This window comes from Carassius carassius, chromosome 50 (genome assembly GCF_963082965.1).
Source record: "Carassius carassius chromosome 50, fCarCar2.1, whole genome shotgun sequence".
Lineage (NCBI taxonomy): Eukaryota > Metazoa > Chordata > Actinopteri > Cypriniformes > Cyprinidae > Carassius > Carassius carassius.
In genome coordinates, this window is record NC_081804.1 from 8,928,433 (window position 1) to 8,954,518 (window position 26,086).

A 26,086-nucleotide genomic window follows, 5' to 3' on the forward strand; every position below is an offset into this window, starting at 1 on the left:
TTTCTGATGACAATATAAAATAAACATTTTTAAAAATCACTGTTGTGTTAAATGTCTCACATCGCGCACCTTACATAGGTTTTACATTTATTTATACTTCTTTTTCCTTTTTATGTTGTATTTATGTTATAATAACTTTAAATATTATTATTTAAATACACCAGCTGTATTCTATTTTTGTATCGCGCTTTTGGCTTTTTATGGCAGCCTGTCTCAAAAGCGGCTTGTTCACCCACAGCGTTTGATTGAACGCAAGGTGGTTTCTATGGCGACGTCCCGTGTGTTCTCGCGAGACTCGGCTTAGATGTCCATTTCTTTACTATCTATGCTTGGTCCTTGGTTAGCCATGTAGCATACCCCATTACTGTCAACAGTGTGTCTCATCGTGAATGTTGAAGAACAATCTAAAGCAAAATCATGCTAACTGTTAACTTCTGTCACAAATTTCAAGCGTACAGCTCGAGGAGAAAGTTCAGCGTTTAGCAGAGACAGGTGAGCGTCTTGTGTTTGTTTAGCCCTCATTTTTAACGCTAACTAATAAGTTAGTGAATCAGGTTACCAAGGTTGGAGTACGTTACTTGGTCAGTTTTGAGTGCTTTTTGGAAACTTAATTTTTTACTAGCTCAACAAATAGTTAAACTACGTTACTTGTGGAATTGTACTACTAACGTTAACGTTAACTTACTTATAAACATTATCTCCCATATTATTTTATTTGTATTTATTTTTTAGTAATCGGAACCAGAAGGATCATATAATTATAATATATATATTTTTCCTTAAAGAATGATAATAAAAATATATAATTTCTATATAGAATAGTAAAAAAAAAAAAAAATGAAACGGTCCAATTTTGATTGTCCACAAGAAAAAACATTCCAGTACAAGTAGAGTTCTTGTAAACCTTACGCAATATCCAGTAACGTTAGGGGCTCTAGTAATCAAATCCATATCCAAAAGTCCTGTAGGAATTTCTCTTTATCCAGTAAAATCGTTTCATTTTAGAGGATTCTTAATTTATGCCATTAGGATTTTTTTAGGGTTGTTTCAAAATTCTGATTGTACAAAATGTGTGTTTATCTATAGTTAAATTTTAATCCAACCACAGTTGAATTTTCATGCAAGTTTTTTTTTTATGTAATAATGATGCAATAAAATAAATGTGAACTTAAAAATGATTTTAGACAGAAGAAATTAATTAAAAGTATCGTAGGAAATTTTGGCAATAGATAGAAGGAAACACATTGTTTCAAATCTTTTTGCTCTGTTAGATTATGAGATCTGAAGGTGTAAAGGTCCAGTTATATTAACTTCCTTGAGATGGCAGGACATTCCATCTCCTATGACAGCCATTCAGATTGGGATCAACGGACAACATGTCCATCTAGGAGACTCTGCAGACACTTAAGGTAAGACTGGATAATAACAGAGATTCCCTGTCACAGGCAGGTTTCTTCTACAGTTAAATTCATTGTGGTTCACTCCAAATGCTAAATCCATTATTTGGAGTGAAAGTGACGTTGCCAAGTATGGTGACCCATACTCGGAATTAGTGCTCTGCATTTATCCCATCCTAAATGCACACACACAGCAGTGGGCAGTTTTTTTTTTTTTTTGCTGTGGCGCTCGGGGAGCATTTGGGGTTTTGGTGCCCTGCTCAAGGACACCTCAGTTATGGTATTGAAGGTGGGAGAGAATGCTGTACATTCACTCACCCCACCCTTAATCCCTGCCTGTACGAGACTCGAACCTGCAACATTTGGGTTATGATTCCAACTCTCTAACCACAAGGCCACGACTACCATGTTTATAGTTAATATATGGAATTTTCTATTCTAAGAATCTTCTGTGCAGCATATTGCAAAGTGTCATGTTTGGTGAAAACCTAAAGAATATATCAGCACAAGCACCTCATAGCAAAAGTCACACATGCTGGTGGAGGGCTGATGATTTTGGGCTTGTCTTGTAGCCACAGGAACTGGGCACCTCACACTCATTGAGTCGACCATGAACTCTGTATACCAAAGCATTCTAGAGTCAAATTTGAGGCCATCCGTCCGACAGCTAAAGTTGGGCCAAAACTGGGTCATGCAACAGTACAATGATCCCAAGCACACCAGCAAATCTACAACAGGACGGCTCAAGAAAAGAATCAAGGGGTTGCAGCAGTCCAGTCAAAGTCCAGACCTCATCCTGACTGAAATGCTGTGGTGAGGGCTGCGCATAAACAAATGCCCACAAACCTCAATAAACCTGAGCAACCTTGCAAAGTGGGCCAAAATTCCTCCAGAACGATGTGAGAGACTGATAAAGCCTTACAGAAAATGATTACTTCAAGTTACTGCTGCATTGAATTGAAATCTAATCGATTAAGACCATGTGAAATGAAATTGAATCAATTCATGAAATGTGTGTCATTACCTAGCTCCACTTAATATTGTTTTTGTGCATCATGCTGATTGTTTCAGTGTGTAGTATATTGATTTATATCGGGATCTTTGCATTATGATGGAAGATTACATAACTGGAAGATGTTACATATTGTTTACAGTATATACATTTACTTAAGTTACTGAGCAACAACTTGTGATGGTGTACATAAAGAAGCGATTAACTGTAACCAGTAATGTTTTGTTGTTCAGCACTGTTTGATATGGTTATCTTAGTGATATCAGTGTTTATCAATGTCAATTTGCAATGGCATTGCAGAAAAGACTTTTTCACAGTTACAATACAAGCAAATGTTCAGTGACCGGGTGTTAAACAGCTAGACCTTTGTAGATTAGAAGCCACGCTGAATTTAAAGTGGATAAAAACGAGGCTGTGATAGATAAACTTACTGTATTTATAATAACACAAACTGTTTAACTTCGAACTTGTCAAACTTGTCTACTGAAAGTTATTTTCAGAAAGATTTTCGTCAGCTGAACATTATCAGTATGCTATTAAACAACAGTATAATCCATTAAATGCACTGTGGCCACGGAGTAATAAAGCTTGTAAGGATGTAGTCTGAAACATTGGCCATAAAAGCTTTTATGAATGAAAGTAAGAGTAAAATAATAAGAATAAAATACAGTTTTCATTGTATTTTTATTTCATTATTTAGTTCGTCACAAGCACACATTTTTATTGTCTACGATAGGTAAAAGGACACTGATTTCAAACAAATTTAGCGATTGATTTAAATTCTTGGCAGATCGTGCATTACAGCACCCACGTTTTCTTCACCTTTCAATTAACTTTGTACTAAATTCAGACTAGAAGGTCATTCCAAGAAGTCTTTTAACCCTCGTGCGGTTGCGGAGAGGTTCACTGAGTTCGTGTTCCATCCGCATGACTCCCATCCCGTCGTCTCTTTCATCAGCCTATTGTGTTATCGTGCATGAGAAAATCTACAGTATCAGGAGATGTTTTACGGGTCGGCCTACGTCATCGAGGCAGCCTCCGCGTGCCACAGTAGCGGGGAAAACGAGCAGCCATTCATGCACGCGCGTGCCTCTCCGTCAGGTTACTATGCTACCTGAGGGCGTCCTTTCTTCTCAAACAGCAGCATTTGGAGGCTGTGTTCGCAGCCAAGAAGTTACACCAGATTGCTCGCATTATGCTGAAGTTGGAAAGTAATGCCCGAGGATGTTAAGTCGTCTGGCAAGCCCTCGTTGTGCGAAGCAGCGCGCGTTCTTTGTGCGTTCATTCATCAGCTGCTGCCCTGCTGCTTTGTTTTAAAGAGAGGCGGGTACGTACACGCGCTTCACTATGTAAATGACTCTTAAAAAATAAAACTGTTTTGCTTTAGAAAGTCCGGTGGATATAGAAAAATGCGAACTAAGTTTTATTTATAGATACTATTTCCGTTGCAGTTGTTAAATTAAATATTCTATCGTTTAGAAATGAGTTGTATGCGTCATTTGAGCGCATATCTGCTGGCAGTGCGCTTCAGGAGCGCATTGTCTTGCTGTTTAACATTAGAGGAGCGGTGTCAGCAGTGTACTGAATTATTGATGCTACTTTTTCTGTAAGTAACACGAATGGATTGTGCTCCCGTACAGTTACTTGGAACCAAAGTCAAGTTAAAAATGCTCGTCTTTTTGTCTTTAAAAAATATTCGTGTTGATTGACATGCAGAAGGACAGATCTTCAATCGGCTTGTCTTTTCAAGAAGACCCTTGTCCCCTAAGGGTCTTGAGACACCACAGACATGCTATCATTTCAATTCGTTGTGGGCTACTTCTGCCTGCCACATTTCTGGCTGATGCAATAGAGAAGCAAAACGTGATCTTGACTCGTAATTATATAGGAATCATGCATATGAGTGGCAGTGGGTCTTTGAAATGATCTTCACATGGCACAGTACTCAGAGGCTGAGTTAGCCTGTCCTGTGTACTGAATTAATTTCTGCCAGAGCTGCTTGGGGAATCATTAGACTGCTCAGATGGTACTTAAATGGTGCAGCTGAAGTTCAGGTTTCACCATTGCATTACTGTTTGGGATCTTGGCAGATAAAATATCAATCAGATAGAAAGCCTGAGGAAGCTTCTGAGAAGTGTTGGTAGGACAATGGTTTGCATAGTATTTTTGTTTTGTTTTTTTCAGCTGAAACAGATGGTTTTGGTGTATTTTAAGTGACTTATTATCCAAAACCATTATTTTAACCATTTATTGTTTTACCTAATCTCACAATATACTACATTGGATTATATCATGAGTTATTCTGTTTTACACAAATAATATTAAGAGTATAGCAATAAAACAATAGGTTTTATAGTTTATTATGGTAATAATAATAACTATCATTCTTAATGTTATTTGAGACATATTATTTTTATGTACTACTTTGTATTTTGAGTTTTTATTTTAATTGTTTATTTATGTTTTATACCATGAAATAACCTTAAGAGTATGTTTTATATATAATGTTATAATGTTCCAATATTGGTATTAATAATATTTTATAATTATTATCATTCTAATGATTTAATTGATACTATAATAATAATAGTAATAATGACTGTTATTCTTAATATTATTTAAACCATTATGTTTCTGTTTTGTGAACTGTTAATCATAAGCCTTGTTTTATTTTTTTATTTGAGAATAAATGCTTATCAATAATTATGCAAACAAATCCGTAATTATGCAAACAAAACAAATTACTTAGTGTGTGAACACCTTTGTTTCCTATTTAAACACACTGTGTGTAATAACTCCTTAGAGACCCACCACCGGGTGCCATCTGTTGGAAATGTCTAGATTAAAAAGACAAGTGTTTGTTTGTATCTGTAAAATGACCAATCTATGTCTGATAGCGACTGTAAAGGTCACAGCAGACTTTTCCCTCCAGTCTATTTCTGTTCATATTCATGGAAACACATCTACTCGCAAAGAAGTTTTAGGTTTTGCTGTGTGATGTTAAATTTTGGTAAACTCCGATGTGGAAATTCCCCAAAAACATTTGGTTTGCAGTGTTGCAGGTTCATGATTAAAAATGTCAAAGTCTAATGTGACCACACTTTAAATTGCGTAATAAAAACAGACTGGATTTGATTGATTTTATCAGTGGGAAACTAGGCTATTGATTGTTGCATGTTTGTTCTGCATCAGTGGGAAAACTCACAGCAAAACAGATGCAGCAGAACTTATTGAACTTGTAGCTGCTGTTGAGTATGGCAGTGCCGTGGGCACTGGTCACGCTCTGGTTGGTTAATGGGGTCACAAAGCTTTTGGCTGGTGCAGTTATGAGAGTCAAAATAAATCGAGGGGTCCATATTAGGCAGCACTTTCGCCGGGATAAAACAGCCCCTATTTCCAGCCTATTCATCATTTATTCAAACAGAATATTCTGCTCATGCATGCTTCGATGGACCCTTTATGTTTCTTCAGTGCAAGGGAAGAAAGAGTCATATCGGCTCTGTGCAAAGACTGTGTTTTTTGACTGTTTTTTTCAGTTTTGGTGTGTGCTGCTCTCCAGTCTCCTTGCTTCAAGGTCGTCTGTCTTGTAATCTTCCTGTTTCAGCCTCCAGGGCAATGAGTGTTAATGCAAGAAAAAATGAACAGCACCTAGTCTGGGCATAGGCAGTCTGGAGGCTTTAAATGATGTCTGGGTTTATAAAAGATTCATTAGTGTTTTATAGCTTTATATATTATTACTATAAGGGTTGTTATTGTTAATTAAATCTAAAACTAACCAGTTTGTTACTTATAATAATGCTAGGAGAGACCAGGGCTAGTTTGGTGAATTTTTCTTTCTGTGGGTTTATTAGTTTTTTTTTTTTTTGTCCTGGGTTTCTAAATTAAATTATAAGAATTATTGAATTTTTTATATAGGCCGTCACTTTAAAAGAATTTGGTTAAAATGACAATCAGTCATTGTTTCCTCACAAGCACAGCTCGTGAGGTGAACAAAAGAAATACTAACGGGAATGAATCATCTGTGATTACACGGGTCATTGCAGTGGTTTGTTGACAGATGAGGCTTTGCTGGAAGTGAACCTGCGCTGCTGTCCTTTTGTTTTAAACAGCAGGTTTTCAGGGAACACTGAGAAATTGCAATTTGCTGTCATCACACTTCCTGCACTCAGCATCTCTTTTAGAGCCCTGAGTTCATCCAAGTTTATTGTATGCATCACGTTGTGGAGATGCACTCGAACAAGCCCTCCCTCCCCAGTCGAATGTTCACGTGTGTGTCTGACTGTGTGTTGGCTTTTCCCGGCAGTGGTCAGCCGCGTGGAGCTCAGCTGGAAGGTGAGCTGGTGAAAATGAGCCTGCATGGAGCCAGCGGAGGAGGACCCCTGGACCACCCCAGGGAGAGACGGCGCTCTGGGGATCGCTCCAGGGATTCTTCACACGACAGAGGCGAAGGACAGCTGACCCCCTGCATCAGGAACGTCACCTCGCCCATACGCCAGCACCTCAGCGGTGAGCTTTGGGATGTTCTTCTGTACCAGTTAAAAAAAAATCTTACATATTCATTAGTTGTATTTATATAATTATTTAACATTCATTTACTACCTACTACTACATTTTTTGTAGAAGGTTAATGTGGTCAGTCAGATCGTTTTTAATGGTTTTGAAAAAAAGTACCTTATGCTCATAAAGGATGCATTTACTTGATCAAAACAGTAATGTGAAATATTTTTAAATAACAATAATGTATGTTTCTGAATGCAGTTTATCTCTGTCATGGCAAAGCTGCATTTTCAGCATCATTACTCGAGTCTTTAGAGTCACATGATCCTTTAGAAATCATTCTGATATGATGATTTGCTGCTCACAAAAGTCTTATTTTCGATGTTGAAAACAGTTTATTAATAGTTAATTATTATTACAGTTAATTTTTTGTTGTTGAAACTGATACATTTTTTTCAAGATTCTTTGATGAACAGAAAGTTCAGAATTATTTAAATAAAATGCATTTGTTTAATTTAATGCACCTTTGCTGAATAAACATTCATATCTTTCAAAAATATCTTACGGACCCATAAACTTTTCAACAGTAGTCTACATAAAATTAAAATTTTGTTTACTTTTTTTCTATTTAATCTTGAGGGTTAAAATGTCATGCTGCAACTTTGCCAACTGTCACTGAATTCTGTCACTGATGGCTTCCATCTTTATTGATGCTCAAGTCAGTACTGGAAAGCTTCACTTGTATTGTTTGACTCCTGTCTAACTTCCATGTTGATTCCTCAGACCGTGAACGGCATTCAGGCTGCTCGTCGCGCTCCACGAGTCCCAGGCCTCCGAAAGCATGCACCTCCACCTCCAGCCTGTTCTATGGCGGCCCACAAAGTAAAACCCACAGCTCCGACATGATCTACATGTGTGAAAATGTTAAGGAGGGCCCTCGCAGTCTGAGGACTACCGAAAGAGTCACTCTGATTGTAGACCACACACGTTTTGTGGTCGACCCATCTATCTTCACTGCCCAACCCAACACCATGCTCGGCAGGTAGGATAAACCTCGGTCACCTCTGTTCATTATTGGTTCAATACAATCATTCGCTTTCACTCAATCATTCGTCATATTGTGTCAGTGTTGTAATAAATAACTGGTGGGCTTTGTCTTGAAGGATGTTCGGATCTGGACGGGAACACAACTTCACGCGTCCTAATGAAAAGGGAGAGTATGAGGTTGCTGAGGGAATCAGCTCCACCGTGTTCAGAGCCATTTTGGTGAGTGCACTATGCTTTAAAAGCTTTATTGAGGTTTTAAATATCTCTTTAGCCTTGTGTACTGTATATTGATTAAGTGCCGGATTAGACTGCAGTATCAAAATTCACATGACTTCAGCACAAAGCGTCTGTTTTATTAAAACTCAATGCAGATGTATTTCGCATATAAAAATGGCAACTCTGCAGAAAGTTTTCCCTGCTGTCCGGCTTCTTTGGTTTCCTTTTTTATCTTCAGAGTCAGTGCCAGCATGTTTTGTCTTCTTGTTACTGCCTTATGACTTTACTGACCTTGAAATCAATTAATATTAAATAAAACGGATTGTTCTGATCCTGGATGATTAATGGTTTGGATAAAGTTGCAGGACTTTTAAGGTATGAATGTACAAATTGACACATTTTTGTCATTGTCTTTAGAATAATTTGTTCATCTTCATCACAAATGATGGATCAGATGGATCATATATATATTTTACCTTTTATTCATTTATCCAAAGCGACTTACAAATGAGGACAGTGGAAGCAATCAAAAACAACAAAAAGAGCAATGATATATAAGTGCTATCACAAGTCTCAGTTAGCTTAACACAGTACACGTAATAAATAAAAACAAAACGGATAGAATAAAAAAAGAATAGAGCAAGCTAGTGTTAGAGGTCTTTATATACACACACACACACACACACACACACACACACACACACACACACACACTCACACAATTGCATTCCATAATAAATGAAAAGAAAATAGAATACAAAAAGATTAGAAAGGTAGTTAGATTTTTTAGTTAGAGGGTCAAATAAAGATGGAAGAGATGGGTTTTAAGCCGATTCTTGAAGATGGCTAAGGACTCAGCTGATCATTTGTGGTGAAGATGAACAAAATTATTAGCTGCAAAGCTGTGTTTAAATAATTGTAATTGCAATTATTTTAAAGTAGATCAATTCAAAGATGTAATATTGCAAATACTTTGAACTTATTTTCTTGCTTTGCTGCCATTTCCACACATAATGCTATTTTCATGAAATTTTCAAGATTTTAGTGCATCTGAAAGATTGCATTCATGGTGTTTTAAAATGCAATTTATGAATAATGTATTTGTAAAAAAACATTCTCTCTCTCTCTTTATATATATATATATATATTTACTCTCTCTATAAATACATATTTAAAATTTAAGTTTTGTATAGAATTGTTTAATCTGAGAAAAAAACAACAACAACAACTATTTGGACAACTTTGGCATTCGTTACAAGCCTGCCTCTTTGACATTGAAAGGGTTAAGCTTCTAGCGTGAGGCTCAGCTCAGTGGAATAATCAGCAGCACTACAGAAATAACAGACATATTGAAGCTTTCCCTTTTTTTTTTGTTGAGCATCTTCGTGCTGTCCGTATGTTCAGCTCTCTCCACGTTTGGCTGGCTATAAATGGATCAGTGTGTGTGTGAAGAGTGGGAAAAGCAGGGTGTGTGTGTGTCTATCTGGCATCGGAGCCATTTGCTTCTCTTTGGAATAAGTGCTGCTTCAGTAATGGCTGCCTGTTTGTTTTTCCTCTGCGTCTCCCTTTTAACCGGCAGGATTACTACAAATCGGGGATAATCCGTTGCCCTGATGGGATATCCATCCCGGAGCTGAGAGAGGCATGTGACTACCTTTGCATCGCCTTCGACTGCAGCACCATCAAGTGCAGAGACCTCAGTGAGTATCTATCAACATGACAAGTTCACTAAACGCATTTGTCTTTTTGTGTCGGAAAATGCTCTGATTTTCACGCCAACGGCGGAACTGGATGGTATTCCGAGCGTTTTGGAAGTCTGAGGACGGTAGATGCGAGAGAGCAGAAGTAGGTCAGTGGCGTATCGGATGTGATTGCCAGATATGGGTCACTGGATGCTGTTAGCATGACCGGTTTACGTTGTAATTGCTTTTTTCAATTTAAAGTAACGTATATGTCATTCTATTGCTGGATTGAATCAGTGAGTCAGCTGCTGAATTATAATGAGCTGATTTGAATAACTCTCTGGAACATGTCGGCTGCAGGTGCACTCATGCATGAGCTGTCTAATGATGGCGCCCGGCGGCAGTTCGAGTGCTATCTGGAGGAGATGGTGCTGCCCCTGATGGTGGCCAGTGCTCAGAGCGGAGAGAGGGAGTGTCATGTGGTGGTGCTGACTGACGACGATGTGGTGGACTGGGATGAGGAGTATCCACCGCAGATGGGAGAGGAATACTCACAGAGTCAGTTTACTGTTTACACACTAACATAAGCAAGATTTTAGTTTTTAGCCGGAAAAGTCTGGATGTATCAAAGATCATTGTAGGTTTGTAAGGAATGTAGTAGTATGAATCAAGGTCATAATGGTTTTGTCTTTGTGTCACACAGTCATATACAGCACAAAACTATACCGCTTCTTCAAATACATTGAAAACCGAGACGTGGCCAAGTCGGTTCTGAAGGAGAGAGGACTGAAGAAAATTCGATTAGGCATTGAAGGTAAGAGACTGAGTAACAGGATGTGGATAAGATGGCTTTCATTTGGCTGCTTTCAGATCAACTTGAAATGAAATTATCTTATTCACACATTTACACACATTTAAAAGAATAATCAACCATACAATGTTTCATAATAGAAATATTTTAAATAATGATGGTAAGCAAAAAGTTTCTGTTTCCATTGACTTCCACAGTGTGTAAATGCGAATCCAAATGTTTGGTTACCAACATTCTTTAAAATATCTTCCATTATTTTCCACACACACAAAATACTTACAGGTTTTGAACAACATGAGGGTAAATAAGATTTTTTTTTTTTTTTTTTTAGATAATGTTAACTATCCCTTTAATTTGCATTCTTGCTAATGCTGTGCCTATGTTTGTCCCTAGGTTACCCAACCTACAAAGAGAAAGTAAAGAAGCGACCTGGTGGACGTCCTGAGGTCATTTACAACTATGTCCAGCGGCCCTTCATCCGTATGTCATGGGAGAAAGAGGAAGGCAAAAGCCGACACGTGGATTTCCAGTGCGTGAAAAGCAAGTCCATCACCAACCTGGCCGCAGCTGCCGCGGACATCCCTCAGGACCAGCTGGTGGAGATGCACCCCGGGCCTCAGGTGGACGAACTAGACATCCTCCCCAGCCCCCCCCAGCCCAGCCACCAGTATGATCCTGATCCCGATGCCTCATCCCCAGCCATTTGACTCAAACACACACACACACACACACACACACACACACACGTCACCACTGGAGCACTGCAGAGAGAGGCCAGCCAAGTCCTGCTGCCAAGACCACATTGCCTTTCAAGTCCTCTCCTGCCTTAAGAGTGTCAAAGACGATCGCTGAGGCAGCACATGACCTTTGGACACTTTGCCTTTCTTTCCCACATGGAACTCAACCAAAGGAGTTTTTTTTTTATTAGACACTAAAAGTTGATAATCACTCCTTTGATTAGTATCTGAAGTGACTGTACCATGTTGTGGTGCTGTTTAACTTAGCAATAAAAAGGAGCACAACCCACTGGAGCCCTCTGCGAGCGAGTGATATCAAGTGATGAAATGAGAATCTCTTCTGGTTTTGACATGTGGATGGGGCGTAACGGAGCACCTGTGGAGCTTCACTGTGATGCATGGCCTATGAATGAGTACTGAAATGATGTCACGTTATTTTACCGTACTTTTCATTTTGATGTTATTTGTAGCTGCAGTGAGGGGCATCAAGAGAGACATTCCTCTTGTGTACCACTTGAGAAATGTTATTTTAATAAACACGATCAAATCAGCATGCTTGGTTTATTAGATTTGGTTTTAAATATAGAAATTACTTTTTCACCTAAAAACTAAAATTTAATTTTGCATAAAAGTTGACTGTTTTTAATATGCATTTTTGTTTTAACAATTAAGAACATTTCCTGTTACCATTGTATCGTCATGAAAATGTCACAATGCAAAAATTGTTCAAATTAAATTATTTTGTGAAATGCCTAAAAACATATACATAAACATCTATATACATTACAATCCAAAAAATGGGGGTGTTTTTTTATATATTTTTTAAAAAGTCCTTTAGTCTTCAAAGCTGCATTTCTTTGATTAAAAACTACAAAATAAAAAATTCTTACTATAATCTACTTTGAAATGTAATTTAATTTAGTTGATGGAAAACCTGAATTTTCAGCATCATTACTCCAGTCGTGAGTGTTGCATGATCCTTCAGAAATCATTCTAATATGCTGATTTGGTGCTCAAAAATCTTTGATACTCCCCTTTAAAAAGAAAATCCCATCACACTTTTTGTCACGCTAATTAAATTGTTAGATTTAAGATAATAAAATGATATTGGCCTACAAAATAATTCACAATGGTGCTAATTGATTTTTCATATCTCAACTGTCAAACTATATAGTCTGCTTTCTCTGAAAACATATTCAATTTCCTCAGATTTTACCACTGGATGGCAACATAGAACAAAAATATCTCAGCCACGGACCAATCAAAAGCCAGGAAAAGAGAAAGCAGCTGAAGCAGCCATGAGCAGAGCTCTATGAGGAATCATCTCTAGCTATTCTCCAAAAGACTGCTAATCTGTGGCAGCCAGCATATCTATTATTTATCAAGATAAGAACAAATCATATGTTAATAATTAGCAGTAAAGTGCAAAAAAAATCGGGGTGTGGGTGGGATCCGTAAATGTTAAAGACAACATAGTTTTTTATTTTAAAAATATCCACTGCTGATACGTTACACTTTTACCATATATATCTTGCATGAAGAAATCTTACATAATAGAATTACAATATTAGTTACAATCTGCATATAGAATATTTAACATTTCAACAACCTTTGTAGTGTAAAAACATTAAAACACAAACAAAATGATTTATATATATATTTATATATGTATAGAAAGATATCCATGTTTGCTGATGGGAACCACAGGAATAATCCAGGTCCATATTTACAGGGAACCAGGCAGGTCAGGAAAAATCATGGGAAACAGATCTCCTTTCAGCAGGAGGCGGTTGGAAAGAAGTATGCAGCTCAACCATTCGGTGTGCTTTGAGTAGGAGGTGCTGTATGTAATGGCCACAGCATGTTAGCCTCCGCACACCTCTGCGGTGCACTTCCTGTCCAGGAGACTCTGCTGTGCCGAGCAGCTGCGGTGACCTTCAGTTAGACCTGTTTAGGCTTGGACCCGAAGAGCTTCCTGATGGGAGTCCGCTGTGGTTTCACAAAGGCCAGGGAAGGTCGCTGAAATCCACAGGACCGCCGAGGCCAGCGTCAGCTTCTAGAAGGCTCATGATGACGGCCATGGCTGCCTCGTCGTTACTGGGGCTGCTGGATCCGGGCTCTTCCATGATGTCAATACTGAGATGAGAGTTGTCACCTGCAGGCGGAGATACATTTAGTGCACTTGCTAGAGAACACTACACGCGATTCACTTGCGTGAGATTGATTCAGTGTACTCACTCATTAAGGAGTTATTTGAATAAGGGTATCCTATCGAATCGGGTCCAGGCACGATTCCTGCTGAAGGCAGATCTGGAGTTCCACCATTTTGAATCTAAAAGATGAAAATGTTACAGAACAACAAAGCTATAATGTAAAAGAATCATTTTTCATGCAACTTAATCGATTTTTAGATTTGGGGCCATTTATTTTTTTCATATCAAACTGTTTCAGAGCAATTAAAGAAAACATTCAAGAAATACATGTTTAAATGTTTATTTTATTGCACTTTATCTATTTGGATCTGTAAAATTTGAGAAAACATCCTTTAAAAGCACTTGCATATGCCAAACTTTATTTTTACAGAGGGGTTTGTTGCCATATTTTATACATAAAACATTTTATTTCTAAAAACATGAAAACTGTTGACTGTATTTTCAGATTTTTGGAGTGATAAAAAAAAAAGCGACATCCAAAATTTGGAATAATTCTGAACCTGGCTTTACCCAATGTTCAGATTTCTGTTCTGGAAATGTATGCAAAAAAAGAAATTAAATCTCCAAAAGGAAAAATGTAAATTTGCTGCAAATTTCTGTGTTCATTTTGGATTAATGACCTCAAAACCTCAATGGATTTTCTACAGACACACAGCTTTTCACTTCACAAAACATTTAACTGATGGTTTGTGTATTATTGTGTGATGTTTCTTTCAGCTGTTTGGACTCTCATTCTGACGGCACCCATTCACTGCACAGGATCCACAGTTGAACCAGTGATTTAATGATAAATTTCTCCAAATATGTTTTGATGAACAAAACAAACTGCATCTCGGATAGCCTGAGGATACATTTTCAGCAAGTTTTCTTTTTTTGGTGAACTCCTCCTTTAACTGTAGGTGTAAATGTGGTCAAAGAGTCTTCACCTTCTTTCCCCCTGGAGAGCAGGTGTCAGGTGGGGGCGTGGCCGTGATATTTAAAGGACTGGAGCCACAGCTAGAAGGGGAGGAGCCTCGGATCCTGGGGGCAGGACATCATTATAGAATCGCATATCATTTTTGTGAACAATGTTGCAGTGCAACCTTAATGTGCTGTATGCTGCATGTACCTCTGAATCTCCATCACTTCCTCTGCTATCATGCGTCCAATTTTGCCAGCTCCCGCTCTAGTCCCTCCTGGAATACCAGGAACCGTCTGAAGAGGACGTTTCCCCCCACCTGTCAGAAACATACACACATAAATGTAAAAAAGAGATCTACAAGAGAAACTTCTCAGCTGGAAAGCGTTCTCACCGTCTCCTGATGTAAAAACGCTGTCCATGCTTTGAGGGGACGAGGCTGACTGGGAATAACTAGGGTCTGCTCCTTCCAGCATACTGCCCCTGAAACAACCCCATTCCACACAATCAGCCATCTCATTCTGCATTAGAATGGAATTAATCTAAAAATACCAGAGACACTGCAGAGTAAAAAAAAACTGGGAGGATCTGAGCTTATTCTCTTATTGTTAATAATAATAATAAACATGTTTTATATAAAACTTAAAACAGTTTAGTAAATAAAAATAATTTCATCATCATCACCATCATCATTAATACACATCATTTACAAAATATACAATTAATAGTAAATGTATTGTATTATTTTACTAATACTATTACATAACACTTTTAATAAATTTGTATATTATTCAATTTCTCATTATAATCTATTTACTATAATAAAAATATTCTCTATAATTAATAGTTATAATAAATATATAAATAATAGTATATTAAATATTTTGTATTAAATAATAGTATTTGTATTATTATTATTATTATTATTATTAATACTAATGTATTACAATAAACTGATTAAAAAATACACATACATAATAATTTATTATTAATGTGTGTATTTCTATTAATATTTCTACTATTTGTGTAATAAAGATAGTATATATAATAATATATTATTTAATATACATTGGATTGTTTGTATGACTATTGTTATATTTATATTAATAATACTCACAATCATGTTTTATAATATTTTATTTAAAAAAAATTGTTCTTTTGAAAAAAAAAATTATCTTCATCCTGTCATCATAAATGGTGCTTTAAAAGCCTTTTTTTTTTTAAACAAGTGCTTAGTTTTGAGTTTTTAAGTAGTGTATGAAAGGCAAATTTATTAGATCATGAATTACGTCATTGGGCCTGTGGTGGTTTCCTCTGCCTGATTCAAAAAGCAAACATTCACAAATATAATATGATGTGACACTTACGAAACCACAGTGTTTGTTGAGACTATATATTCCACCTCTTTGGTCCAGGGGTTCATGAAGCTGAACCAGCGGCTCCTCAGAGTGATGAAAGAGCCGTCTTTTATCTTGAATTTATAACAGTTCGTATGAATCTTTTCTCTCATCTGTAACACTGAAACAAAAAAGCAAATGATCATTTATTACAAATGTGATATTGACTGGCATTATAAGAGTCAAGCACTTTTTAAACTCTCATTTACAAATGGTAAGAATTAGGTGATCGAGCCAATAAAACAGAAACCTTGTCTGTGGCACTCGGCGAGGTGACCGATATCATCCTGGTGAAAATACTCATAAAATGACGTTCCTAGAAGCTCCTGGGGCAAGTACGCCAGGATGGCTGTCGCCCTGAATGGAAACAATGAATTGCGGTGATAAACTAATGGATTAAATGAGATGCTAATACACTGACATGAACTGAAATCAATACTTGTAGACCCTTGAGGTTCCTGACAATTCAAATCTCATTTTAGCGAGTAATCAGATCTGCTCACCCCAGACATTATTAGTGGTCTTTTGAGGCACTAATAAAAACTTATGATGTAATATTAAAGATCTAGAAAACATTCAGGGACTGGATAATGCCAGATGGATCTAAAAGCACCTTCTCACCTCTGGTCGACGAAAACAAACTTGCCATCGATAGCGTGGCGGGAGACGTATTCTGTGGGTTTAACGCGGATGTCGCAGTTCATGGGCTGGGGGATGATGTGCGGATGTAGGCGACCAATGGCCACTAGACAGCTGAGGTTGCAGCCCTCATTATCGGGTTCGTTATCCTCGTCCAAACCCATCTTGGTGGGCGGCCAGCTTTTTAGGTAGCCAGTGCTATGGATGGTACAGAAACTCTTGCGATCTGCTGTAGAGAGAGGGAGTTATTTATCCATCAGCCTTCTGAAGCAAAACAGCCATTCGAGAACACAAAATAATGAAAAAACAGCAAATATCAGATATTTTATATTCTGCTAACATTCTAAATAAATGTATCTACTAATTCATATATAACTAATAATTTTTTTAAAGAAATACTTATTTTTATGTTTTATATATAATAGTTTTTTTTTGTATTAAATGACTATAATAAATGATTTTTAACTATATTATTTAAATAGTAAATTTTATTAAATGTTCTGTCTATATATATATATATATATATATATATATATATTTAATTATCGGTACATTAAATATATTTTAATCAAAAAATATTATTTGTTATTTTTATTTATAGATTAGATATATATAAGATATAGATATATATACGATTTTTTGCTGCTGATACCTTTCTTTTTGGAGCAAGTTGAGGGGAAGTCCTTGTCCTCCATCTTGACAGACGGACGGTTGCATTTCATTCTACAGAAGAAAGATCGTCGGGCCCCTGAACACAGTCTGGAGGGGCCGGGAGTGATGTCTGTCTTCACTGGTAGACCAGCTTCAGAGAGAACCCAACATCAGTCCAAGTGCCTTATGCTAAAATGGGAGTAAAATGACTGCTAACACTTATTAAAACAAATTTTACTTTTGGCATCGATGAGTCGTTCCCGTGGAGCCGTGTCTGATGATGACAGCTGCTCTTTCACTTTGGCAATGTCTTTTGGATGCAAGTAGTCGAACAAACTCTGGCCAATCAGATCATTCTGAAGGTTCAAAAGAACAGTTGGCATTAAAGTAAAAATCTTTACTGTATCAAAGCATGGAGATCACTGTCGAGAAAATATACCTGAGTGTAATTGAGAATTTTATAAACAGACTCCGAAACGAAGAGAATCTTTCCACGATCGCAGCCAACTACAAAGAGGAAGCCATCGGCAGCCTGCGGAGAGAGAGGGAAGAAGTGTTTTTTCAAACAAATCCTAAAAGTTTTCCACATGATACATCTTCCAGTTGATATTTTAAACCCACCCTTAAAATCAAGTGCTTTAATTCATCATCCGACAAGAATGCTGGCTTATAGTTTGCTTCTGTGTATGGGTTGGTGGCCCCTACAAGAAAAAAAAAAGAAAGAAAGAGAAGAGCCAAGTATAATTCAATGTGGAAAAAGTTTGGTTTTAGACTCATAATGAGCTCAGTCAGATGTATTCTGGCCGGTTCTGTGGTAGAAAGCTCTCACCTCGTAATGTTTTCATGTGTTGGACGGCCATGCGCAGTACAGTAAGTTTGTCCAACTTGCGAGACATGGCATTACAAGTTGGGACTAGCGAAGCCAACTCATCTATAAAGCTGTTCATTTTATCCCTGCGTCTCTTCTCTATCTGACTGTGAGCCTCCCTAAAAAATAAACAACAGCTGAAAACATACAAGCAACGCATCTCTCTTACATTATAATATATACTGTATGTAACCTCTGAAGCAGAGAAAAGTCTAATCTGCACCTCACCTGGCATTTTTTATCCGGCCCTGCTGCTCATCCCTGGATTTAGAAGAAAATATTTATTTATTAATCATTCATTTATAAATCTCTTTATGACTTAAAACTGTGTATTTAAAGTTAGCAGCATGTAATTCACATTCATTTACCTTCCCATTGCCTTATCTTTATCTATGTCCATACTATCACTGTGAAAATCAAAAGAAAAACCACAGCGATGTAAATAAAATAAATATTTTCAGTGATCTTAGTAGGGTAAATTTGTGAAATATTAGGAAACATTTCTACTCACTCAAACGAAAAGCCATCAATCCTGTAAAACAAAACATGAAATATATACATGGTCAATTAAAATATTTAAAAACAGAAATGTCTTATTTTAAATGATTATAAATAATATAATTATAAACAGACATAAATAATTAACATAAATAACAAAAGCATAATTTATATATTAGTTAAAGTATATTAGTATAAGATAATAAGTGAAGAAAACATTGTGTTTCAGATATTTTGGAGAAAGAAATAGACGCGTGACCTGCAAACATGCCACTTTTCATCTGACAACATTAAAATTGTTATTATATTACAATAAATAAACTGGAATTTTTTTTTTTTTTTTTATAATTTGCAAGTTAATATTAAAAAAAAACTAGGGATGCAATGGAAAATTCTGGATGCACTTGGCCGAAAACTGAAAGGGAAAATGCTTTGTACACTATAGTATAAGGAGCTCACGCACTGGTATTCGGAGGTGCTGCCCTTCCTCTTGCGGTTGTAGTCCATGCCCGTAGTGCCAATGGAACTGCTGATGAGATCTGCAGAACTCTGGGACATGAACTCATTCATCGTGGAAGAGATGTCCATTCTTTGGTCTGCCATTAGATCATCTTAAGAGCAACATGGGCAAAAAAAAATAAAAAAATTAAATAAAAAATAAAAAAAACAATTCTTTAAAATGGCTTTAATATGCTACATTAAATCAATGTGTCTATAGAGAATACAAGATGCTCACCACACAGATTCAGTCTAGCAGCTGTTCAATGAATGTCCTTCCACCTGTGGCAAATTCCTGTGGACAAAAATAAATCTGCATTCATAACCAAACGGGTTTCCATTGACAACAAACTCTACATTTCAGTTTCACATTGACATTGTGTTTGAGGTTATGAGACATTATAAAGGTTATTTAGACATTGCGTGGCCTGAGAAAATCAAAACAGCTTGATAACTGAGACATTTTAGGTTTTTGCGGGATTAAGCGAACGGATTTTTATCATTGTAAGGTGGCTGTGTCCACACACTGCATTCAGGGACGTGCACAGACATTTTGAGGGGCAGGGGCTCAAGTGAAATAAAGGGCCCTTCTCATAATTAGGTTTTTTTTTTTTTTTTTTTACAAAAAAGTATATATATACATATACATACATACATATACATACATACATATATATATATATATATATATATATATATATATTAACGCAACTCTGACTTAAAAATAATAATTTAAAAAGTTAATTAATTTTATCTTCCTCAAACAGATGCAAAAGCCTCTAAGTGCCATCTGAAATTTTCTTATGAGCTTTTTTTTTCAAGCTTGTATGTAAGTTCAGTAATTTAACTTAAATTACAATTAATAGGTAATTTTCATTGCCAGTAATGTGAAATAAGTGAACATAAACATACAAACTTGATAAAAATGATCATTATTGAAGGAAATTTCAGATTGCACTTAGAGGATTTTTCATCTGATCTCTTCATATTTAGAATAACCTAAATAACTGCATCAAACAGAGGGGCGTGTTTTACTAATAATTTGTTTATTTTTGCACAAGGCACTTCATCGTTTTAATTATTTTGGTGTTATCAGAATACATAACACTTTAAAATTAAACTTACCAAAATAATTGAGTAAAAATTCAATAAAAGCCAATGTCATGTATGTATTTGTGGTGGTATGGAATACTATTTTATAAAGGTTTCGAGGAAATAAAAAAAGTTAAATTACTTAAATAGTTAATTTATAAATATTGTTATTTTTAAAGTTTAATGTTAACTTATTTCTACTCAGTTTTATTTATTAAAGAGTAACTAAACCCTAAACCAACTTTTTTTAGTTAATGATCTATAAGAATGGGGCTTTATTAGTGCTGTTCATTGATTCGAGTAACTTTTTTGACATTTGAGTATAAAGTGTTTTAATTCTATAATATATGGTGTATAAACGTCTGAGTGCTGCCCTCTTCAGGTTGAACGGTGGCTACTGCAGTTGTTTTTTCCTATTGGATGTTGCGGTGGCAAGTGACGTAAGCGGTGGCAGGTGACGTAAGCAGTTTCCAGCTCACCACGCCCCTTGGTACGAGCTACCACGCCCTTGGCAGTATAAAACCATCAAAATCACTAGTGAGTCAGGAGCTGGAATTGCGAGTATTGGTAACGACCAGGATAGTCTATTATAGCATCTATTTAGCATAGCAATTATATAGTTATTTAGATCTTCAAGTTAGCATAGATTTATCTGTATTTAGTACAGTGGTCAGGATGGTACGGAAGTGTGTTGCTACTTGCGACAGCACTGCAGGACTGCATAGTTTACCAGCAGACTTTAAAATTAGGAGCCAGTGGTTGCATGCACTTGGGCTGGAAGACCGCAAGTTCCCGCCTAGAGCTCGAGTGTGCAAACTGCATTTTACACGGGATTGCTTCTCCAACGCAATGGAGGTGGAAATGGGCTTCTCCACATAGCTCACGCTGAAAAGCAACGCGGTGCGGGAGTTAAGAGCGCAGTTTGAGCCAGTGGCTCAAATTGATATGAACAGACACCTTGACACCCTCCACTTCAGGTGAAAGTGGGGGAGAAAAGTCCTCTACTTCAAATGATCGCTCTGTTGCAAAGCTACTTGCGTCACTACAGTCACTCTCCATTTTAGCGTCTCTGACAGCAGCTGTCAATCAATCCGTCACTGCGAGTCTCAGGATCACGCCGCACTCGCTCAGCCCCGCCCTAGGTTCATCCCCTCTATCGCCGCTGTGATCTGCCCACTTTTCAGCATTTTTCAAATATTGTCAGTGGGTGGAGTCAGGCTCTGAGCAGGGGTTTAGTTACACTTTAATGTACCAGATGCAGTTACTCAGATTTACTACATTTTTTAGAGTGTATCCTCCATCTGTTTGCATCTGTAGATTTCTTCTAAATTCACCAATTTAGATTTCTAAATTTCAGGGGGAAAGACTCGATGTAAGTCAATAACTGGGGACGATCTGTATGCAAATTAGGCGTCAACTAGTTAAAATGCGCACATTTGCATCTAATTGACAGGGAAATGCAGGTAAATAGGATAAACAAAATAACTAAAGCATCACCTGGTGGAGATATATGCTTATTTTATTAACTTATTTTATTACATGGCTTGGTTGAATTCCAATGTAGAATGCGGTCTGTTATAACCAACAGACCGCTGTGCGGAGTATAACAGACCATTGCCATGAAAAACAGAGCGTTGCTATGGACTCACAAGATTCTAACCGTAGAGGCGGAGCGGACTATTTTCTTTAGCGGAAGCAATACAATCGGGTTTAACAATCGGGGGAGAGGGAGAGGGAGCGCTTCAGAACTCCTGACCTGATATTTAGATACTATATTTCAATAAATATATTTGTTTGACAGGGAAGCTGTGTGCAAACAGAAATATATATTATTTTTCAAAAATAAAAAAAAAAGCATCCCAGAAAAAAGGGCACTTTCTCTCCAGGAATAAAAAGGGCAGGTGCTCAAGCCCCCTTTCATGTCTATGTGTGCACGTGCCTGACTGCATTTATATGCAAACACCATGTAAAAGTGAATTTTGCATTCAACATCCACTATGATAGAAAAAAGCTGTCTTAATTTTGTCTGTAAACCAATTTTCACCAAATGGACCAAACCATTTTGGACCCCATTGGATTTTACAATACAATACAAATTTTGTTTCTAAAGCATTTAAAAAAAAATGCCATTAATCAAAGTGCTTTCCAACAACAGAACCTTAAACACAAACCTAAATTTTACAGGCAACTGGGGTTATACTCTCTCTGTCTTCTTTGTATAATTCAGAAGCCTGGCCACTGCAAGACGAGAAAATTGACCCAGAGAAATATATAAAGAATTACAGTAATCAATGTGTGATGATACAAATGCATGAATGACAGCTTCCAGGTCTTTAAAGGAGAGGATTGGTTTCAATTTAGAAATCATTCTGAGTTGGGAGAACCCAGCCTTTACAACACTATTGACCTGTGTATCGAGAGCCAAAGCTGAATCCACGACAACACACAAATTCTTAAGTTGATCTTATAACACAGCCTTCTTATAATTTCCTTAGTAGTAGAAGGGGGTCCAAAGACAACACAATGAGACTTTTTGGTTTTAGATGAAGAAAATCACTTGTGTAACCTGACCTAAGCCTCACCTACAAGTGCATCAAAGGATGAAGATAAACTGGAGGATGGATCAATTGGGATATATAGCTGGGCATCATCAGTGTACAGATCATACAAAATATTGCATTTATAAAAAATTTAGGCACAAATATGATGAAAATAAAATAGGTCCAAGAATAGAACCCTGGGGCACACCACTGTTTAATTTAACCAATGCAGAACACAAATTACCAACACAGGCTGAAAAAGATCTATCCTTTAAATATCCAGAGTCAACTGCCAATAAAATTGTTAAAAAAGGGCAACCTTAAAATTAAGGAGGGCAGATTCTGTACCATGAAGGTTCCTAAACCTGGCTGGATCACCTGGAACCTGGCTGGATCTACATACAGCAATCGCATCATATGGAACAAGTTGTGATAAAATTACCTTCTCTGAAAAATTTGGTAAAAAGGTTATTTTGATATAGGCCATTCACTGCTTAAAACAGTACATTTTCTAAATAAGGTTTTTAAATAAATGGTTAAAACAAGCAGGAACATTTACATTGAACAAACTGCCATTAAAAGACGTTTGAATAGTAGTACATAAAATATCAAACAAATTTAACAGCAGCCAGGGAGGTATTTAGAAAAAAAAAATCACTGATATATTCCACAAAAAACAGAAATTCATAAAGGTTTGGACTGAACCAAGTGATGACAGCATTTTCTTTTTTGGGTGAACTATTCCTTCAAGTAAATAGGTAACTTAAGCTTCCTTCATTTCTACCAAAAAATAAAAAAAACCATCTCTCATACAACCACAAACACTCACATACACACAAAGGAATCGGTGAACTTCACCACCCATCTCCAAATGATCTAGTCTTGAATGCGTGGGCTAGACTAAACTGACTGCCAAAGATAAATAAAAAAAAAAAAAGAGGAAGAAAGCGTCAAGCAAAAAATATCAAAGTAGGTCATCTCAGTTTATTTGAATTCAAGACGATTTCAGTATGGTGAAAGCCAAATATGCAAATTAAACCTCCCTCCATGGCAACTGGATTACAATGTCACATTTAAATACATGTATTACTAATTAAGAGCCCCCTTCAAGTTGTTAGAGACAAGTTCAGGAGAAACATTACATGTTGATGAACTGAAGAAAGTCCAGATGTGGTTTAAGGAAAAACAATTAATTCTGGTAGTAAGTGCAGATTAACGCCCTAATGATGAGGGCTTGATGTTGTACAGTAGGAATGCTGTTACTTTAAATGAACACCACACACCTATCTTACAATATGGAAGACGCACTTTCACATAACTTGTTAGACTTGTCATGACTGAAAGCAGACTGTCCTTTAAGGTATATTATTTTTCACAAATGTAAAGCTGGACCAAGTTGTCACATGCATTTCAAATGTTTTACATTCAGTAGGTGCTATTTGGTGTTCAATGGTAATTAATATGTAATATTAACATTTTTAAATATTAGAATCGTAAATATTTAACATTTAATAATATTAATAATATTGTATTAACAACAACAACAACTATTAACTTTATTAATACTGTGTTAACAATTAAATTTAATAAAAAAAATAATACATTTAATAATGATTCAAAATAAATGAATTTCACATTTAGATAATTAAAAAAATACAGAAATTAAAATCAAATAAATTGTAAATTAATATCCAGCATGATCTGAGAATGATGCAAAGAACATTGTGTACTTCGGTGAAAGCAAGAACATCTGACCTTTTGCAAAAGTGACTTCTGGTCAGTGTCACAAATTTGCTTGCATTTGTATCGTTGCCTAGTAATACAGCATAATCTTAAATATTCTATGTTTAAAATGTCAGATATAGAATTTGGGCACCACACAGTACTCAGGCTACTACTCAGTGCGCATTCTGGTTTTAAAAGGCACAACTGAATGGTGACTAACCTTACGCCCTTTATCTATTCTCTGAAAAAGCTCTCTTTAAAATGGCAACAAAACGGACATAGAGAAACCGCAATCGGAAGCACAATGACGCCACTGTAGCCCTGACTCAAACCATAGTGAGCTGCCTAAAGGTTACCTAGAAAGCATCACTCGAAAGAGCCTATGGGTCCTCCCAGAAAATCCTGTCTAGGTAGACAGGTCAGAAAGTATTTGAGACCCAGCCCCAATTTAGAAGGCGAACACAGTAGATATAACTTAATGTAAACGTAAGAAACGTTACCTTTTGAAGTGACTGACCATACACACAGGAGTCTCAAGTACACTTGCGCTCCACCATCTTAAAGGGAACGCAGACCATTAGCCTCACATCGATGTTGGGTGTGGGTTTGTGGCTACACTCTGCTATGACTTCTGACTTTCTAACTAAATCACTACATTATGTTTTTGTTGTGGTGGCAGCTGCATTGATGATAAGGTATACAACCTGAGAAATGTCAACGACGCCCCCCTACTGATATCAATATGCGCGCGGACAAAAAAAGCACATAATACATCGACAAGCAATACGCGATACTTAGACCTAATGGTCAGACGTCAAATCGTCACACTTACCGGAGGAATAGCTTAACATCACAGTTCGTCTCGGTTATTTGACGCTCGGTCCGTGAGGAACTGTGACATAAACGGAATCAGTCTCTGACCTACTTTTCTTTCCTTCGTGTGACTGTCGGACCACTAACCTATATTTTCCACCAATAGGATCTCTGGATAAAAAGGTGCACTTGTTGTGGCCAGTCAGAATTGCGGTTACATCTCACGGAGGAAAGATTGACACACGAAGTGGCCAATCAAACAGGGTTTCTTGCGATTCATCGACATGGCTGATGATCTCAGTAAGGGGTGGTTCTCAATCGCATGTTGCTACATTGTGTCTATTGTACTTGCCCCTTTGTACGAGATTTTTGGAAAATCATTAGCTTTTAATTTATTTGAGAAAGATGCCGAGTTATTTTTTTAGGAATTACGTTAACAATTGGAATATGAATATGTTTATAACATATCCTGTTGAAAAAAAAACAAAGGAGTGACAGTGGTAGTGGAGACAATATCAAACTGGATAAATTAACAGATAAAACTATAAAAGAAGAAAAAATGTATGGCAGTTTTTCTTCCATATATGGAATGTAGAACATCATTACAATATTCATAATAGTATTGTTTATAAAAATTTGTCTGTTTAAATAAATGTACACATTAGCTACTATTAATTTCTTGTTGCTATATACGTTTTTTTATTTTTTAAGAAAAAGAAAAATTCCATAAGTTTAAAATTACTACCCAAAACCTAAGGTACTCTTTAAGGTACAAGGCTGGCTCTTTTAAATGTATTATTCATGCAGCTCACACCAAAGGAATATTCAAAATAAACTAATATACACAGACAAATA

At 36.7% G+C, this 26,086-nt stretch overlaps 2 protein-coding genes across 4 annotated transcripts; one reads left to right on the plus strand and one right to left on the minus strand.

Moving 5' to 3' along the window:
- The first annotated feature begins 339 nt into the window (after positions 1 to 339).
- Positions 340 to 11,950, plus strand: LOC132133716 (BTB/POZ domain-containing protein 10-like). 2 transcript variants are annotated; one of them, XM_059546637.1, is made up of 9 exons: positions 340 to 492; positions 1,272 to 1,409; positions 6,713 to 6,915; positions 7,708 to 7,948; positions 8,070 to 8,172; positions 9,749 to 9,869; positions 10,212 to 10,409; positions 10,555 to 10,665; positions 11,056 to 11,950. In XM_059546637.1, exons 2-9 carry the CDS (start codon positions 1,321 to 1,323, stop codon positions 11,367 to 11,369), a joined length of 1,380 nt encoding a protein of 459 aa, XP_059402620.1. In that variant the 5' UTR covers positions 340 to 492; positions 1,272 to 1,320; the 3' UTR covers positions 11,370 to 11,950. The 2 variants fall into 2 exon arrangements, with proteins under 2 accessions (XP_059402620.1, XP_059402619.1); XM_059546636.1 differs by lacking the exons at positions 340 to 492; positions 1,272 to 1,409 and adding an exon at positions 3,472 to 3,736.
- A 902-nt stretch (positions 11,951 to 12,852) lies between these two features.
- Positions 12,853 to 25,375, minus strand: LOC132133715 (basic helix-loop-helix ARNT-like protein 1). 2 transcript variants are annotated; one of them, XM_059546635.1, is made up of 19 exons: positions 25,251 to 25,375; positions 19,300 to 19,356; positions 19,027 to 19,174; positions 18,577 to 18,597; positions 18,434 to 18,472; positions 18,294 to 18,326; positions 18,027 to 18,184; positions 17,819 to 17,898; positions 17,637 to 17,729; positions 17,436 to 17,553; positions 17,199 to 17,348; positions 16,529 to 16,775; positions 16,158 to 16,264; positions 15,878 to 16,028; positions 14,905 to 14,993; positions 14,721 to 14,829; positions 14,539 to 14,632; positions 13,638 to 13,731; positions 12,853 to 13,554 (listed from the first exon to the last, which is right to left on the minus strand). In XM_059546635.1, the coding sequence occupies exons 3-19, from the start codon at positions 19,164 to 19,166 to the stop codon at positions 13,397 to 13,399; spliced, it is 1,881 nt and encodes a 626-aa protein (XP_059402618.1). In that variant the 5' UTR covers positions 19,167 to 19,174; positions 19,300 to 19,356; positions 25,251 to 25,375; the 3' UTR covers positions 12,853 to 13,396. The 2 variants fall into 2 exon arrangements, with proteins under 2 accessions (XP_059402618.1, XP_059402617.1); XM_059546634.1 differs by lacking the exons at positions 18,294 to 18,326; positions 18,434 to 18,472; positions 18,577 to 18,597; ... (1 more) ...; positions 19,300 to 19,356; positions 25,251 to 25,375 and having other exon boundaries at positions 16,529 to 16,772; positions 18,027 to 18,204.
- Between the last annotated feature and the right edge of the window lie 711 nt (positions 25,376 to 26,086).

What these genes read in the sequence shown, in the direction of transcription:
- LOC132133716 (XM_059546636.1), top strand. Translation starts at nt 3,624, where the DNA reads ATGCCCGAGGATGTTAAGTCGTCTGGCAAGCCCTCGTTGTGCGAAGCA. An exon ending in TTTGTTTTAAAGAGAGGCGG is followed by an intron (nt 3,737 to 6,712) that starts GTACGTACACGC and finishes TTTTCCCGGCAG; the next exon opens with TGGTCAGCCGCGTGGAGCTC. An exon ending in CATACGCCAGCACCTCAGCG is followed by an intron (nt 6,916 to 7,707) that starts GTGAGCTTTGGG and finishes AACGGCATTCAG; the next exon opens with GCTGCTCGTCGCGCTCCACG.
- LOC132133715 (XM_059546635.1), bottom strand. Translation starts at nt 19,166, where the DNA reads ATGGCAGACCAAAGAATGGACATCTCTTCCACGATGAATGAGTTCATG. An exon ending in AAAGATAAGGCAATGGGAAG is followed by an intron (nt 18,327 to 18,433) that starts GTAAATGAATGT and finishes TTCTAAATCCAG; the next exon opens with GGATGAGCAGCAGGGCCGGA. An exon ending in CGCCGAGTGCCACAGACAAG is followed by an intron (nt 16,029 to 16,157) that starts GTTTCTGTTTTA and finishes TTTTTGTTTCAG; the next exon opens with TGTTACAGATGAGAGAAAAG.